Consider the following 17,222-nt stretch of genomic DNA (forward strand, 5'->3'; position numbering starts at 1 on the left):
AGAAAAATGAAAATGAAAAATCAAAAATAAGATTCTTTGTTGCGAATTCGATAGCTGGCTCTAGATCAAGCACTGCTGACTCTTTCAATAATGCATAATTCCCACTGACTTTCTCTTCTATGTACACACACAGCTCGTGCCTCGGTGCAAACACATCAATACCCTACCATTATCGCTCTCGATTGGATTGTTTGCCCATGCTTTAAGTATCTTCTTGAATGAAGGGATATGTATTTCACCTGTCAATCTCTTAGAGAACTGTTTACTTAGTACCAAGTAGAGGCCGTCGGCTCTTCCTCCAGTTGCAATCCCAATCATATTGACCAGAATAGCTTGAGCTCTGCGCTCTTCAGCTAGTTGTAGATACCCACGTAGTGCATATTGTCCTTCGTTATTATCAGGGTCCTGTCTAGGAATTCGTTTGCCTCATCTTGAGTTTCCCCCTACTTTATATCAAACCTTTCCATGATAATTACGGCTTGACTCTCTACACATCAGCTCGGGTTACCACGGATACGCATTAAATGCTTTGCCATTATTCATGTTTACACGTACCAAAGGTGCAATTATGGTAGACTCGAATGGGGACTATTCCGCAAGTACTCAGGCCTCAGAGTGCAGCACTCTATCTAGTTGGAATCTTATTTGAGTCCCAGTCTTCCGTTTGAGAGGAGTGTTGCCATAGTACTAGACTAGTCAGCCACAGAAGGTAATAATGCCTTGCTTTAGTATCAAACGGATCACATAAATACGCGTGTAGCAGGTACAGAGGACTTCAGTGCCCTGGGAGTGGCTGTTAAATCATACAGCCACGTCCGTTACTCTGCTCACCGTCTGTTTGCTGATGCATATAGAACAATCCAGTCTCCATAGGTGACTGTTAAGTCTACACTTAAAGATTTTAAAGGCAAGGGTTACTGAATCATTCAATACTGAGAGTCAAAAGTCAGTCAGAAGCGCTCATAAACTTACAATGTTGAATAGTAGGGCGTGGAAGTGTCATATTATTAACCCTGGTATTCCTCCACATCCTGTGCTTACTTCCAGTACGTGGTACCGTGTGGGAAAATCTGCATACCTAGCTCAAGCTAAATGCCACTTCGTCGTGAAGATTATGGGCAAAACCCAAAAATAACCGTACAGTAGGAGGGACTACCTAGTACCACGGAGGAGGAGCTTACTCCCCGTAAACCCAATATTATGGTGTGGTATCACTGGTACGTACTCCATACTATGGAACAGTCGTCATAGAGTGTGTCAACACTAAGTCTTGTACGCGGTACCAGCAGAGAGGTATTTCTCCGACTTTAACTCTCAGGTGGAAACACTGATTGTTATCTTTACCAAAAACTAATGCTAAGGTACTCATCTATTTCAGCTTCAGTTGTGACCCATAGCCATGAGTCGCTGATTAATACATAACATCCTTAAGACGCATCCATCAATTGGCGCCCACCTTATCGGGTTCTAATTTCCATCCATCTATCTGTATTCGGGTTTTTCTCCAAGCTTCCAGCTTCAGGGCCAAGTTATGTATTATTATTTGTGACACTAAGACAGCAGTCATAATGGTCTGACAATTATTCTTGTTAGTATGGGTGGAGGATTATGTCACGTGGGTCACGCCGCGACTGAAGATTATTTCTAGTTAGTGGGCGCTGGCGCGTCTTCAGGTTATCGGCAGTCTGGGCGACACTTTAGGTACATAAGCGAGCTTCCTCTGCCGTCTGTTGATTAAATTGCGTCAATATGATATATATACCGCCCTAATTGAAAATGCTAATAATGAAGTCCATCATTAAATGATTCAAGAGAAGCAGTATCCTGTACTACGCCGGTCGAAGAAACCAGTGCAACCAAATCCGCGAAATCAATTGATTCTGAGGTGACTATGCCCCTTCAATTATCGGATTCATCAATGACTAGAGCTGTAAGCTCATCGTCTTCTGCCCAGTTCACTCCACTTCCCACAACAATAGCACTTGCAATGCTTTTCATGACTTCCCATCTTGATTTGCTCTTTTTGCGATCGGCGTCTAGTTGCTCAAGTTGTGCCTTAAGGTCGTCATCGTCGAGTGCTTCTCTCCATGAATCATCATCCTTTGTGGACCCCGGAAGTTGCCGCACTAGCTCTTGATTCTTCTGGTGTAGCTGTAGATTTTGTACTTCCACATTGGATAGTTCTCTCAAAGTTGCGTTGTGCGCATTCATCAGATTCTCATGTGTCAAAGAAAGCACATCACGCCGGTTGACTAGGGGTAAAAGTGCTCTATGAAGGGTTAGTATGGGAAATGCAGATTTAAAATGCTCGCATAAACTGAAAGGAGGTAAAACCTTTCAGCAGGTGATATAGCTTTCAGGTGAACAGCTTTCAATGATGGATCAGTCATCAGGAGAGTACTGATGGCCTTTCTCCTGACCGTGTACGTGGCCCTTGCCTCGAGAAGCTCACGTTCCGCGATTGCAAGTTGCTCATCCGCGTTGTCCCCAGAAGCCGGTTCCAGCTCTAGTGAGAATCAGTAACCTGGACTGACAGATTTGGCGTGTCCCAAAATATATCAGGAAAATAGTAAAAATCATACTGACGCGTACCTTGTTCGAGAACTGCCTTTTCCAGTTCCAGTTCCTGGATTTGATTGTAGAGTTGCAGAATCAAGGCTTCCTTATCGGACAGGGACACCACATCGCGAGGGTCATCAGCCGCAAGATCCAGCAAGGAAACCTCGCCTGGACTGAGGTGAGGCAGAGACTGAATCCTCGCAGTTGACATGGAGCAAGACCTCGTGGCAGGCCGACCAAAGCATCTTGTGATATCTTAGGTGAAGCTAGCTCGTAAGCTTTCTGGTCACTGGAGCTACTAACCAAAGTCCAACGGTCGGTCGGGGGCGCGGTGGAGAATCCCTGGTTCCGGGGTTGTGTCACGGACTCACAGGTCCCTTAGTACCGAAGTCTAGGCTGGAGCTTCTCTCGGGGGGCTAGATGGTTTGCGTCTATATGATATGACCCTCGCCTTATCATCTTCCCCTCCTACATTCTTCACATCTCGAGTCCTGAGCATCTGGGCTCAGTCGGTGAGGAGGGGATGTCTTTGAATATCTATATCGCTCACACCGGTGAGCATTTACTTGCTGATCCAGTATCATTCGCCTCGTATGTTTTCCTCTTATTAGTATACCAGCGCCGCATTCCTTCAGCTCATTCTTTCTTACTCTTGTCTGATACGTTGTGAAAGCTTACTGACACTATCTATCTCTCCTAGTCCGGATGCACTCCGAACATGGATCGCTCGTCATACCTCGATACCTGCACAGAGGCAGATCTTGATGACTGCTCGTGGGAAGAACGTCAGGATACAGTCACTTGCCACCGAGGTACCATAAGATAGTGATGTCTATTCTAGTATCCCCCTATAGCTTCAGCCACTTATTGATTCTTCGTTCAACAGGATGAGATTTTCGTTTATGACCGCCGTTTTGTTAGCGAACCCGAGAATGTTGAGCTCCCGGAGCTTCCTTCTCCCGAACCTTTCACCCCGGACACTCCTCCTGATACCCTGACCAACCAGAACGATCTACAAGCATGGCGGAATCTTTACATGGCCAGACGGTCATGGGCCTTAGGCCTAGCAGAGAGGTGTGGAGCTATGGACAAGAGCATCCACGAACACAACGAGCGGACGGACATCATCAATCGGGCGGCGGGCGTAGCTCTCGAGAATTTAAAGACCCACGTGGGTAATCTGGAGAATCGGTTTCAAGAGGCTCAGACGTGGGCAAATGACTTGTTGAAAGAGCAGCGAGTTGCTCTGGATGGATGGCAGCGCGCGCTCGCAACACTCGAAAGCATTCCCGCACCAAAAGTCTTTCCCTTCCTGGGACGTCCATCAACCCCTAAAGAGCACCGGGATCGGCCAACAGGGACGCTTCGGGATTTTGTGGATGCAGATGAGGTCCAAAAGGCCGGAGCGGAAGCGGCGGCTGAGTCTTCGCGCTTTGCCCGTCAAATTGATGATGTTGCTGAAGCTGTCGGGGGCATCACTGCAGACACGCAACGCTTGATCGACGATCCGATGCCATCTGGAGCCGACGTCGCCGACGGACTGCAGGAGATGATTACTATCGCGAAGAAAATAAGCTCCGACTATGAGCACGTTCTAGCTCTGCCGAACAATCAGAAGACGTTAGCAAATATTTCCAGGCTTGCGCTGACTCATACCCAAGATCTTCTCCCTTCAATGTTGGACATTAGTGCTGAGATTCATGCCGGGCTTGAAGAAGCTGTCAGGCGACACAATACTGCAATGAAAGTGGCTCTCGACCATATGCGGACTATCTCGGCAATTGAGCTACGCCTTGCGGACGTACAATCCCAGATTATCAACCTCAATGTCCAGAGCGACGCGTTTGATGTTGTGTTCTCTGTCTACCACATGCCTATGGTCTACGGCTCCATCTTAGTGGAGTCCGTGCGGTGTCGCGAGTTCAATGAAAAGATGAAAGCCGATTCGCTGACGCTGGCCGAGGAGATGGCTGTCTTCAGGGATGAGGAGCAGCGTCGGCGGAAGAAATGGCTGAAGAGCATGGGTGATTTCATCTCCCTTACAGAAACAACTACTCCAGGAGTGGAGATCAATCTGCAGGGCCTCGACTATGAATGGCCCGAGGTCAGTAGAAGCGATATCGAATCATACATCGAACATCTCAAATCTCGACCAGCCATGGCTAGTCTAGCCGATGAGCTTACGCAACAGTACAAAGACTTAGATGCACCTACTCGCCACCAACGCCGCAGGGCAAAGGCTTTCAAGCAGGGTAGCATCTTCGACTTAAGCCGAAGCTCTCTCCTCCTCCGGAGCGACGATATGCTGCGGAGTCTGAGGGACGAAAAGTCGAAGCTGGAAGAGAAGTTGAAGGGTTCGGAAAGCCGGATTCGAAAGCTTGAGGACCTGCTTCACCGCCAGAGCCAGCTCAGTCGGCCGGTCAGCGGAAATTTCAGTCTGGAATTCCCCAGCTCTCCGGCTTCGCCCCATCCCGATGAGCTTTCCAGGCGTTCATCAGTGTCGTCGCGAAGGATGTCTACCAACCAGTCTCCAGAGGACAAGACGCTAGCGCAGCGAATCGTCACACTGGAGGCAGAGCTGAATGCGGAGCGCGAGACCGTGCAGAGGCTCCAGAAGGAGGCGCATGCGGAGAGATTGTCCAATACCGATAAGATACAGGAGGCGCAGTCTACGAAGAAAGATCTCATCGGCAATCTTGAAGCCCGCCAACGGGAGTTCGACGAAGAGCGGCGTTATCTGGAGGGAGAATTAAAAAAATACAGACTTCGAACAGAAGAACTTGAGGAGGAACTGGATAGGATTACAGACAGCCGCGACCATGCGAAACAAGACGCCGACGAACGGATTAGTCAACTCGAGACCGAACTGCAAAACCTTCATATTCACGCAGAGGAAGAGCTACACCGAGCAAACGATCTGCTCGAGCAAATGCAGGCCCAGAAGATGACGGAAGAGAGCCTCCAGCAACGAATCAACGACCTTGAGAAGCAGCAGTCGGAGATCAAAGCGACAGAGCAAGAGAGTCTTCAGACCTTGCAGGCTGCCTTCACGAACCTGTCCCCTGGGGGCGCTGTGCCGGCTGAAATCCCTAGTATTATCAAGGCAATTGAGGTGCTTTCAGAAGGGCTCTCGATTCACGTCAAGAATGCCGAAGAAAAGATGGCTGAGGCAGTAGCTGAGAACAAAGCTCTCGAAGAGCGGATGAATCAACTGGAGACCGAGGTTCAAGACGCCAGGAAGAGCGCCGAGCAGCGCGAGTCGGAACTGGCCCAGGTCCGAGGAGAGCTAGCACAGGAAAAGGAGAAACTAGCCGCAGTGCAGTCTGAGCTCCATGATGAGAGATCAAAGCTCAATGCGCTGCAGTCCCAGCATGCAGATGGTGACACCGGTACTGATGCCTTGCGCCAACGTGTAGTAGAAGAGGAAAGGAAATTAGGAAGCTTGTCTCAAAGACTAGCCGAGGTCGAGGCTCAAGCTCGCCAGTCCGAAAACGAAGTTTCCGCATGGAAGAACAAAGTCAAGGCCATTTCGGAATCCGAGCAGCAAGCGACAACGCGCATTGAGATTCGTGGCTCAAGAGCAAAGGAGCTTTCCCAGCAGCTCTTTGAGCAGGTCGAGAAGATGGAGCATATGCTCGAGCAACTAGGCTTCACTGTGATTCGCCAGGACGGGGAGATAGTTGTTCAGAGAGCGTCGAAAGTCAATGCGTCCTCTGGTATTGGCGATAGTCTTGCCCTGTCAGGAGTCGTCTCCGTCAAGCCAGACCCCAGCCTTATAGACTGGATGCAAGCAGAGACTGCCCAAGAGGAGACGGATCGGTACATGGCCTTTTTGGAGTCTCTGTACCAGTTTGACGTGGACGTTTTTGGAGATGCGGTCGTCAAACGAGTGAAAGATATTGAGCTCCTTGCTCGAAAATGGCAGAAAGAGGCAAGAGGATATCGGGACAAGTACCATCGGATGCAGAGCGAGGCCCATGACAAGATTGCGTATCGGTCCTTCAAAGAAGGGGATCTTGCTCTGTTCCTTCCCACCCGTAATCAAGCCATTCGCTCCTGGGCGGCATTCAATGTTGGAGCACCGCACTATTTCCTACGCGAGCAGGATGCCCATAAACTGCAGACCCGTGACTGGCTACTGGCTCGGATTACGAAGATCGAAGAGCGCGTGGTGGATCTTTCGAAGTCCATGAACGGAGCCCATCCAGACCGTCGATCCATAGGCGGAACCAGTGACGCGGCTTCGTTTGATGACGAGAATCCCTTCGAACTGTCTGATGGTCTCCGCTGGTACCTCTTGGATGCAAATGAAGAGAAGCCCGGCGCGCCTGCAACCCCCGGCCTGGGTAAAAGCACCGTTGCGCCGGCGCACGTAGACGCCCGCGGTAGCATTCGGTTGAAGCGTACATCAAACGGAGGGAACGTCGCCAAAACGTTGACGAAGAGCCTGGACAGTCGGCGCAACAGCTCGAGCTCCAAGAAGGGACCGTTCGCCATCTCCCAGCGAGCCAACGAGTCTACAGCGGAACTCGCTCGGTCGGCCGAGGCGAATACCCCTGTCTCCCAGAGCGCACAAGAGGCAGCGTCCACCCCTGAAGAGGTTCGCCGTGACCAGCTCCAGGGACCGTGAAGCCATTCACGCGTTCCGTCTTCTTATTATTTTTCTTCAGCTTTCGTGACTCTCCGGATTGGAGCTGACGGACCGTCATAGGGCACAGGGCGTGCGCATGAGGCTGGACCGGCAGGTCGCCAGCAAACCCCGAGCCTGCAGCGTTCGTCTTCTCGGTTAGCTGACGAGACGGAGGCTTCCTCGCCATCGCGATCAGCGTCGACTCGGCGGTCGACGAACAAGTATCGGCCGTGGGAGAAACTTTGGTACCTTGATTACCGATTGGAGAGTGGGAGCAAATGAGCAATATCTACAATACCTCTGGGGTTGAATGAAGCGATTGATATTTGTCACGTCATGAAATACGGATCATGCCATGCTTGAGAGATACCCATGCGCTTGGAACACGACTTTCTTACCTTTTTTTTTTTTTTTTTTTTTTTTGTATGTTATTTAGCCTGTCCTGTTGCAATCAACAACTCATAGACCAGAAACTACGGAATTTGATGAATCAGATTATACGCTCCATATGTTCAACTCCAACCTCTATAGAAAACTCCGCCCGTATCAAGGTACAACGACAGCACCGCTTCTCCCCGAAAGCGCCTGATTCGCTCCTCAATCGAGCTGATCAGCAAATCCCTCCATCCCTCCAACTTCCTGCCAGAAGCGCGCAAAGTCGACGTTCTCCTTCTCGAACAGCTCTTTTGCCTGCAGCATGGCAGACCGCTGTCTTTCCGGCGTGAAGCCGCCCGGCTGCGTGCTCTCGTACTGGATTAGCTCCACCCACCGGAAGAAGAGATCCTCCTTGCCCATGGCAGTCAGCTTATCCTTGAACGCCAGGATCTGATCGCTCTGCGCAGACCGCGTCCTCGCCTCGGCGGTGTCCTCGTCTTCCACTCGCCAGATCAGCCACCCGTCCGCATCGGTATTGACCAACACCGCTGTGCGGAACTCAGACAAGGCAACGCGGTCGTCTTTCCGCGCGGGATCGACCATCTCGTGTGCCTTGATCATGGCGTTGTAGTCTAGGTCCCAGTCCGCGTCGACGAGGAGGTATCCCGTCTTGCGGATGCGGTCGGGGGTAACGGCCGCGACGATCTTGTCGCGGGCTTCGTCGTTGTCGCGGATCCAGCGGTTTCGCTCCAGGGTCTGCGAGAGGGTACTCTGGCTGCGGCGGACGATGATTTCGCGGCCTTGGATGCCGATTTTGCGGCGCCATTGCACGGGCCCGCGGATGAAGCGGATCGGCCAAGATAGGAAGACGGTTATGAGGAAGTAGTCGATCATGAGGCTGAAGGTGCGGCGGAGGATGAGGCTTGTTGTTTCGGCTGAGGAGAGTTGTGAGGTGTCTACCCCCGCCGAGCTGGTGAGTCCGATGACCGTGGCGATCATGGCGGGGTAGGTTTTACGGACCATGTAAATGCGGAGGGCGAAGATGGCGACGATCACGGCATTGATTATGGCTGGTACGATGAAGGTCTGTTTCTTGAGGTCTGGCGGGGAGGTATCGATGTGGATTAGGTAGACCTCTTGTGGTGAGAGGGGCTCGAGGAAGGGCCGGAGGGAGGCGGGTGCTTTGGAGAACGGTGGGAGAGGGCCGGCCTGCGAGCTGGGAGTAGACGATCCGGAGGACGAGGCAGAGCGCGATGCTGATGCCTTGCCCTTGCCGGAGCGTCGTGCAGACTTGGTCATTGTGATGTGCTCTTGTTGGAGGTCGGGGGGTAATGCCACGGTAGAGTGCTTTCACAGCTATATAAGCAAGATGTTTCAGATAGTTCCCCTGTTAGCTGGCATATATTCTTCTATGAATTGCCGGGCATCAGGAGGCCATGCGCTGGCACACGATCACTGTGATGATCAAGACGTCTGACCCGGTCACATGTCCGTCAGTAATAGGTCGATGCACACCAATGAAACGAAAGACGAGATGTTACAATGCATACCATGTATCTCCCAAATCCAATAGAGCTAGAGAGCAACGGAATGATAGCAACCGTCCAGTTCTGGGCCTAGAACCGCAGCTGGGTGTAGTTTGTATAGCATCATCGTATATCGAAATTCCGCCGAATGACGCTGTTGTTCATTCTCCGCAGCGCTAAACCGCTTTGAGTCTATAGGACGGAACTCGATGTCGGAGTTTCGTCCGCATTGTTGAGTTACTTCTCCCAATTTATCGACCATCGCGTCCTTGCAAGAAAAGGAAACGCGTTGGGTTGTCGCAGAAATAGTGAATGAAGGGATTATTGTCCATTCACTCGAGGGGCCCCTCTATTTGTCGTCATGCCCACCCCCGAGCGCAACACCGACCGGCTACCCTCGTCGCGTCGCATGTACGAGCAGCAACAGCAGCGCTCACCTTTCAGTCGAGCTCGTGGCAATTCTCGAGCAGCTGATGATTTTGACGCGTCGCGGATTCCCAGCCCATCCTACAAATATACTACTCAGCGTCGGACGAATTTCAATGAGACCAATACCCTAACAGGAGCGTTCAGGAAAGCGGGGCGCTACGCAACGATGGCAGAGAATGAGGGTATTTCGGCATCTGTTCCTTATACTCGAGGGACGCCAAGTCCTGGGAGAAGGCGCCAGATTTACAATGCCCGGTCCCCCGAGTCGAATCCGCCGAACGAGCTTGCAGAGGCATATCGACAGATAGACGACGCGGACAGCCTAGTCGATCCGGGGCCAGAGGACGTCTATGGCCGGGAGGATAATATTGGACGGTCATCAGGCTATTATGCGCAAGATTACGATGTGTTTACGACCTCGGACGCGAGCTTTCTGCCCGAAATGCCAGACGAGTCACCCAACCGAAGGTTGTCGGATCATATTCAGGATGAGAAGCGCTTGAGACGAGCCACGACCAGCCACTCCCCTGTCTTGTCGAATCGCGGCGGAACGAAGAATGCCTTGACAGCGGAGAATCTTCAACGGCGCGAGGACGAGGACCAGCTAGTCTCTGGAGACGATGATACTTTCCAGCGCGGACTCAATGTGCCTTCCACTTGGGGTAGCAGAGCGAAACGCAATACCGACTGGCTCAGGAAATTAAAGCGACGCGAAGAACCTGAGCCCGAACCTGAGCCTGAACCCGAGCAAACGCCGGAGCCGCCTGTCAATGTGTCGCCGCCGGTGACCAAGCTCAATTTCGACTTCCGTACCAGCCCCGGCCGATCCCTGGAACCGGCATCAATCAGGTATAGTAGGATCCCTCTATCAGACGCCAGGAATAAATTGTCCTCGGAACATAAGGACGACAAGACGATCGGAGGAACTTCTGGGCCTATCGCCAATACTCCCGTCATCGTCTACAAGAATTCCACTTTCACCAAGCCCAGTCCCTCGAAGCGCGACTCGCATGACTTGATTCGCAGACTGGCGAGGCGCGAGAGTCCTGACCAGAATCGAAACCAGCAGGAGTTGAGGACACCCGAGGCACCAAAGGGCGGCCAGCGTCGGATATATGACAAAACCCCTGTCGTGACTGGCGCCTGGATAGACACTCCTATTACTGAGCGCATTTCCGAACGGACCACCAAGGTGCCAGAGGAGCTCACCAATGGTTCTATGTCCCAAATTGTGCCAAATGAGCTGCAACCCGTTATTCCCCCGGTGCAAGAAGAGGATGAGGCTGCGGTCAAAGGACTCGAGCAGGAGAGGGAACGGGAGGCGGAGAGGGACAAACAAGAGCAGTTGTGGAGAGAGAGGGAGAAGGAGCTAGAGAAAGCAAGGATGGAGGAGGAACAGGAAAAGGCAAGGAAAGAGAACGGAGAGAAGGAAAAAGAAGCGAAACAACGGGACGAAGAACAAGAGAAGAGCAAGGAACGAGAGAAGAAGATGAAACCGCCACTCATCAAACCCGATCTACCGAAAAGTGCCCTCGAGTCGGTCATACAGGAACACAAGACCGACAAAGAAACCCTCGATGTAGGTGATGATACGATTGAAAGCCTCCAAGAACTGCTGGCCGAACAGTCCACTGAAACTAAGGCTGACCCACAATCGGATGCCGCCTACGAGAAGTCGATAATGGAGAAGTTAGAGCGGAACCAAGGTGACGAGGACGTGGGCGATCACAAGATAAGCGAGAAACTGCTGTCGCTCGAAGAGAGCCAGGACAGTTTGAGGAAGAAGATTGATGGCGTTGAGGAGCATATGACGCAGAATATGCCCAAGATACCCGAGGACGCTCCGCGTCCGACATCTTCCCAAGCTCAGACGCAGTTGAAGCGCACCCCTGCAGGAAAGACATGCGAGACTTGCGGCGCAGAACATGACGGCCGCATCTATGCTTCCATTCCACTCCCTCTTTTGTGGAAGCGGGATCCAATTTCGCGGCGTATCCGCATCACGCGCCTAGGCTGTGGCCTTCTGCTTTCCCTCCTGTGGTTCGTTTCTGAATCCACCATGTGCGACCACTACTGCCATCCCACTGTTGCTCCCGTCTGCGAAGGGAACTGTTTACGTCCTGACGCGCCACGATTTCCGTTTGTGCTTCCGACGATGCTATGGCGTTGGTCTCATCTCTCTTCTGCTCTGGCACCCGTTGCGACACTTGGAATCGCATTTATCAGACTTCTAGCGCAGCTCCTGGGTCTCTGGGACGGTTATGTGGATGTGCCACCGCGGACACTCAACCTTTCTGGCGAAGTCCGTATCTACGGCACGCGAATCACTCATTCACCTGTCCCCTCGACAGCCACTCCTGGGTTCTTTGCCAGGCAGTGGCCGGCCAAGGAGCCCAGAAACACCCCAGAAGCCGTGTACACGCCAGAGGCTGTCCCGGATTTGAGACTGGAGGAAGAGTTGCCTCGAGACGTGTGGGACGATGACTCGATAGATGACGACGAATTATTGTAACCAATGCATGGCCTGGAGTCGGGGGGCGTCTTTTCATTATCTGATTTTATATGGTTTCCTGGAGTTGATGGTCGGTTTGTACCATGGAACAGCGGTTGGCGAACGGCGTTAAGATTTTGTCCCTGGACATCTTGCTTGGTTCTCGTTGCTATCTTAATACCATCTAGGATTGTGGTTGTTTGACAACTATTTATACTTCATCTTTTATGGGTATTAGGTTGGCCTAGGTGGGAATGATGAAATGCTGCAGAACGCCAGTGATTTAAGGGGGGCCCACGATCACACGTAGCACGTCCCAAGCTCACCATCCACTATATCGTATATCTTGGGTGTCCATACTGCAGACAACTAAGGGACTCCCTGGATCAAATGGCAATTTCCGTGCCCTATAGCTATGCGCAATGGCGGCGTCTTCTACAGAGTTTCCACTGTTCATAAAACAGGCGAACCGAGGCATTCTAGTGTCCCCGCATACCTGCATTTCCTTGGAATTTGAGATCCGGATCGGCCCCTAGCAGGCCTGCATCATTTCCCTTCGTGCTCATCCTTTTCCTGCAAATAAAAATAGGCATTTCCGGTCATTGTTCAAGCAGCACATTGCTCTCGTTTGCTTTTAAGGACATCAGCGATCGTTTGCCAGGGTTAGCGCTATAGTGGACCAGCCGCGATGAGCCACCTCGATAACCCCGTCACTCTTTTGAAGGAGATCCTGGTGAGGATTCCACTCGTTTTGAAGACGGCCCTTCTACATGCAGCCCGTATGTCCCCTGGCTCAGGGAAACAAGATCTTCGCACCGAGTTGACAGTCGCCATCATTCGCTCGTTTATCAACTTCAAGCTTCCCGTCAGCAAGCAGCAAAGGGGCAGTATGCGCGACCCGGGCATCAAGGGTCCCATGTGGGTGTCCAAGGTCACGCTACCTCAGCCAGAGAACGATGTCCAGGATGCAGTCATCAAAGCGCTTGAGGAACTGAAGTCCGGAGGTGAGACGTATGATATTCCCGGAGTCGCACCCGTCGAGGCCGAATGGACTGGGTATCGCAAGGGCGTGGACAAGAACACGCCACAGCCTGATATCTCGGAAGAGGAGAAGTACAAGAAGTTGCGCAGTGACTCCGATGCGGATATGGTCATTTTGTACTTCCACGGAGGAGCTTATTTGTAAGTTGCGGGCCTCCTGTCAAGAAAGGAGTCCATACTGATCGTTTTGGCAGCCTCATGGATCCCTGTACACATCGCGTTCCGGTATCTCAGCTCTCCAAGCACACGGGGGCTTCTGCTCTCTCGGTGCGATACCGTCTGGCGCCCCAGCATCCATTCCCGGCAGCGCTGGTCGATGCCTTCGTCGCATATCTGTCGCTACTCGCGCCGCCCCCAGGATCGCTGCATGACCCCGTGCCAGCCAACAAGATCATCCTGGCCGGCGACTCCGCCGGAGGCAACCTATCGCTAGCCCTACTTCAGACCCTAATGACGCTTCGGCGTATCTCCCCCACCGTACGCTTCCACGGCCAGGACGTACGCATCGAGCTCCCCGCAGGCGTAGTGACAAGCTCCCCCTGGTGCGACATCACCAGGTCCATGCCGTCCGTCTTCCACAACGCGCGCTACGACTACCTCGACCCACCCAGCCAGACGCCAGACAATAAGTACGTCCCGCTGCCCATCCCCGAAGACGAGATCTGGCCCTGCAGCCCTCCCCGCGGCGACTTCTTCGTCAACGCCAATGCCATCCTGCACCCGCTCGTCTCTCCGCTCGCCTCCCGCGGTGAGATCTGGAAAGATGCCCCGCCTATCTTCATTACTCTCGGTGAGGAAGCGCTGACGGATGAGGATCTGCTTCTTGCACGCAAGCTGTACCGTGCTGGGGTGCCTGTGGTCGTGGAACAGTTCGAGGGGATGCCGCATGTTTTCGGTTATGTTATGGTTGGTACGCCGGCGGCTCAGCGGTTCTTCAAGGGCATGGCAGACTTCTGCCGTGATGCGGTGGCAGGTTGCGTCAGGAGTTCGGGGAAGCTGACGTATATCGGGTTCAAGTTGCGATCGACGAAGGAGATTCCCCTGGAGAAGGCTGTGACCTTGAGTGATGAGGAGGTGGATCGGTTACTGCGCAGGACGGCGAACTGGCGACTGGAAGGTGAGAAGGAACTTCAACGGCAGGTGATGGCAAAACTGTAGACTAGTCTGCAGAGTGGCGGCGTCTTGTTTGTATATATCTGACTTATACCCCTGCATGCCTTGATTTCTGATTCAGTTATGATTAACACGTTAAGAATTCTGCATATGCTAATGAGTCTATCTTCATCCTTACTTATACCCCACTGACGCAGATAGCCTAACGTGATAGATGCAGCCGTACTTTCATTGCTCAGATGTACTGGAGAAGATCTTATATAATGAGTTTGGGAAGGAATGCCCCATACTGCATGTGCTAAAAAGGCAACATTGACTGCTATTACATGTCTCTGGGATGTCAAGATCTTGAACAATCCCCTTAAGCAACTGTCTACACACACAAGGAGGCTCCTGAGCTCTTAAAAGCCCAGCTCCGTCTGACTCTCGAGTAACAAAAAGCATTTCCCCTTCTCTTTCCTTGGCTTTCTTCCTTTCCACCTTCTCGATCGTTCAGTTTCCTTCTTTTACCTGGGGGTTGACGACGATGCTTGGTGAGTCTCCCTCTGCCCAGAGCGAAATAGATGACTCTGTTATTGAAAGCCATCTCTTCGGTCGAACGTCTGCCAACGGTCATTCGTACTAGCATGTCCAAGCATCGATGACAAGAGTCCTAGTGCCGAGAGGGAGAGAAATCAGTTTTGAGAATCTGCTCGTTAAATAACCACAATATTAAAGTCATCTTGAAGACTTGAATGCCTTACTTCTATCGTCAAATTTCTAAGATGGTCAGATGGAGAATCTATAATCATGACAGTTGCCTCAGGCACTCATACACATGATAGGTCTGGAGATGCCTTGATCCAGCCCCGCTAAACCGGATCCGGCAAGCAACTGATGGTGTATCGACGTAATGGAAAGTGAAGCTCAACAGCTGTCTATGATGACGTCGTTCAGCCTCCAAGATGGCCCGGAAAATGGTATATAAGCCAGGAGGCAAAAGTTCTTCATCACATTCTAACTGGTCCTTCTACACTCAGAAACATTACATCCATCAATATCACCTTAATTGCCGCCTATCAAACCACCTTCCAATCTAATCTACTATACAGCCAGCACTACAATACAAAATGTCTTCTCTCGCACGCTTCGCTCCCCTGGCCGCTCGGGTCGCTGCTGTTCGCACGGCCACTCCTGCCTTCACTGCTGCCGGCACCAGATTCATCTCCTCGACACCCAAGAACGAGAAGGGCCCTGTTGAGGCAACCAAGGACACATTGAAGAAGGCGGACAGAGTTATCTCCGATAATCTCGTGAAGGGTATCAACAAGGGTGGTATGTGTTTGTCACTCGTAAGGGTCCATGATGTATACTGATGGGATGCAGAACAAGCGACAGAGAAGGTCAAGCACACGGTGGGAAGCTCAACTGAGGAAGCCAAGTACAAGGCGGAGGGAATGAAGGAGGAGATGAAGGGCGAGGCCTCGGAAAAAGCAGGCGAGACCAAGGGTAAGGCCGAGGAGACTCTTGGCGAGGTCAAGGGTAAAGCTAAGGAGGTATATGGTGAGGCCAAGGGCAAGGCAAAGGAGATGGGTAACGTGTGAGGCGCAGTTGAGATTGCCTCGGCGGAATGAAGAATGATAGAAGCCAAGGGCCAGGTTGATGATTAACTGACGCATGGATGGTTTCCTTTTTACCGATCTCATGATGTTTAATAGCATATTCCATGACAAAGCACAATGACATGTTATGAACCATATTCCCTGCAGAGCCTCGACCCTCAGTCATTGCGAGTAGGTCTTCCCTTACGGGTTCGAATCTCGTAAGATGAACCTGAATGAAATAACATCACATCGGACTGTCGATCAATCTGGCTGAGGTAGCATGAGAACATATTCTCTCGAGCTCAAGCCAAACTTGAGAACGTCCTTGTCCCGCAACTCAACGTAGCGTCCGGCTGGAATCGTATCTCCATTCACATGGGAGCCATTGGCGCTTTCGAGGTCAATAATGTAGGGTTTGACCTTTCCAACTCGATCTCCGAATTCGTTCCTCTTGTCGACGTATCGGAATTGAATGGCCGCGTGCTGCTTGGAGCAGCTAGGGTGATCCAGCGGGAAATCTGCAACAAGGCGCTCCCTTCCAATCAACCAACAGCTGCGCTCAGCCAGCTCAACTACCTCAAGTAAATCTTCCCCTTTAAACACGTAGAGTCGCCAAGGTTCCTTCGCAGGAGGCTTGCGCGCTTCCGGCGGCTCATGGTACTTGAGGACGACCGTACCTCCACTGACGTTGACAGTATTTGTTTCAGCAGCTAAGCGACCGGTGTTTCCAAAATTCGGTTTCTCCTTATCTGGCGGCGGTGCCGATGATTCCCCTCTCCGCGCAACCTCCGATGATGAATATGCGTCGTTCTGAGAAGGTAAGGGAGCCTTGGATCGGGGAAGGGCCCGCGACTCTGGGCTTCGTGTGCGTCCAGCCGGCGAGCGAGAACGGGATCGACTTCGATATTTTCGGGAAGATCTCCCTCGATCGTCGTACGATTCTCGGTCGCGGTGACGGCGGTGACCACGTTCTTCAGATGGATGCCTTCGTCTTCTGCGATGATCGTCCGAATCTTCTCGTCTTTCCCTGCGGTCTCGGCGATCACGGTTATCTAGCTGGCGTGCGTCTCTCCCCGTCGGGCTGCGCGAGGACCGTCTTCGGGAGCTATCTCTTCGAGAACTTCGATCATCATCGCGGCGTCGTTCTCGGCTGTGCCGTCGTCTATCATTGTCTCTGGCTGAAAGGGAGGATTCAGAAGGCGACCGGCGCCGTCTTTTCTCACGGTGGTCATCTCGAGATTCAGCCATGACCAGTTGGACTGTCGAAGCTAGGGACCATTCGATAGAGCTATCCAGAAGAGTTGTTCTACCCGACAGATGAGGAAGGTAAGAATATGGGTCCCATGCACGTGACCCTTTGTCGGCCGATCCGGGAAGATACAGTGAGCATCTTCATTCGATCACAAACCCACAGATGTCTTGAACAGGTTTCATCTCACTGCATCATTATCTATCTGTACGGAGGAGCATGCTGT

General features: G+C 52.0%; 7 protein-coding genes across 7 annotated transcripts; 4 read left to right on the top strand and 3 right to left on the bottom strand.

Moving 5' to 3' along the window:
- Positions 1 to 1,899: 1,899 nt before the first annotated feature.
- ALT_1634 (centromere protein H) lies at positions 1,900 to 2,770 on the bottom strand (the record flags this gene model as incomplete). The annotated part of the gene is made up of 3 exons (XM_033562346.1): positions 1,900 to 2,269; positions 2,335 to 2,506; positions 2,593 to 2,770. The coding sequence occupies 3 exons, from the start codon at positions 2,768 to 2,770 to the stop codon at positions 1,900 to 1,902; spliced, it is 720 nt and encodes a 239-aa protein (XP_033418237.1).
- A 553-nt stretch (positions 2,771 to 3,323) lies between these two features.
- Positions 3,324 to 7,471, top strand: atg11 (autophagy protein ATG11; the record flags this gene model as incomplete). Its single annotated transcript, XM_033562345.2, has 3 exons — positions 3,324 to 3,371; positions 3,446 to 7,159; positions 7,271 to 7,471. 3 exons carry the CDS (start codon positions 3,324 to 3,326, stop codon positions 7,469 to 7,471), a joined length of 3,963 nt encoding a protein of 1,320 aa, XP_033418236.2.
- A 315-nt stretch (positions 7,472 to 7,786) lies between these two features.
- On the bottom strand, positions 7,787 to 8,863 carry ALT_1636 (uncharacterized protein; the record flags this gene model as incomplete). The annotated part of the gene is made up of 1 exon (XM_033562344.1): positions 7,787 to 8,863. One exon carries the CDS (start codon positions 8,861 to 8,863, stop codon positions 7,787 to 7,789), a length of 1,077 nt encoding a protein of 358 aa, XP_033418235.1.
- Positions 8,864 to 9,451: 588 nt separating this feature from the next.
- On the top strand, positions 9,452 to 12,031 carry ALT_1637 (uncharacterized protein; the record flags this gene model as incomplete). The annotated part of the gene is made up of 1 exon (XM_033562343.2): positions 9,452 to 12,031. The coding sequence occupies one exon, from the start codon at positions 9,452 to 9,454 to the stop codon at positions 12,029 to 12,031; it is 2,580 nt and encodes an 859-aa protein (XP_033418234.1).
- Positions 12,032 to 12,698: 667 nt separating this feature from the next.
- Positions 12,699 to 14,209, top strand: ALT_1638 (alpha/beta hydrolase; the record flags this gene model as incomplete). The annotated part of the gene is made up of 2 exons (XM_033562342.2): positions 12,699 to 13,192; positions 13,246 to 14,209. 2 exons carry the CDS (start codon positions 12,699 to 12,701, stop codon positions 14,207 to 14,209), a joined length of 1,458 nt encoding a protein of 485 aa, XP_033418233.2.
- Positions 14,210 to 15,273: 1,064 nt separating this feature from the next.
- ALT_1639 (uncharacterized protein) lies at positions 15,274 to 15,747 on the top strand (the record flags this gene model as incomplete). The annotated part of the gene is made up of 2 exons (XM_033562341.1): positions 15,274 to 15,478; positions 15,530 to 15,747. 2 exons carry the CDS (start codon positions 15,274 to 15,276, stop codon positions 15,745 to 15,747), a joined length of 423 nt encoding a protein of 140 aa, XP_033418232.1.
- A 261-nt stretch (positions 15,748 to 16,008) lies between these two features.
- ALT_1640 (putative FHA domain protein SNIP1) lies at positions 16,009 to 16,995 on the bottom strand (the record flags this gene model as incomplete). The annotated part of the gene is made up of 1 exon (XM_033562340.2): positions 16,009 to 16,995. One exon carries the CDS (start codon positions 16,993 to 16,995, stop codon positions 16,009 to 16,011), a length of 987 nt encoding a protein of 328 aa, XP_033418231.1.
- Between the last annotated feature and the right edge of the window lie 227 nt (positions 16,996 to 17,222).

This window comes from Aspergillus lentulus (assembly GCF_001445615.1).
Source record: "Aspergillus lentulus DNA, contig: Alt04, strain: IFM 54703, whole genome shotgun sequence".
Taxonomy (NCBI): Eukaryota; Fungi; Ascomycota; class Eurotiomycetes; order Eurotiales; family Aspergillaceae; genus Aspergillus; species Aspergillus lentulus.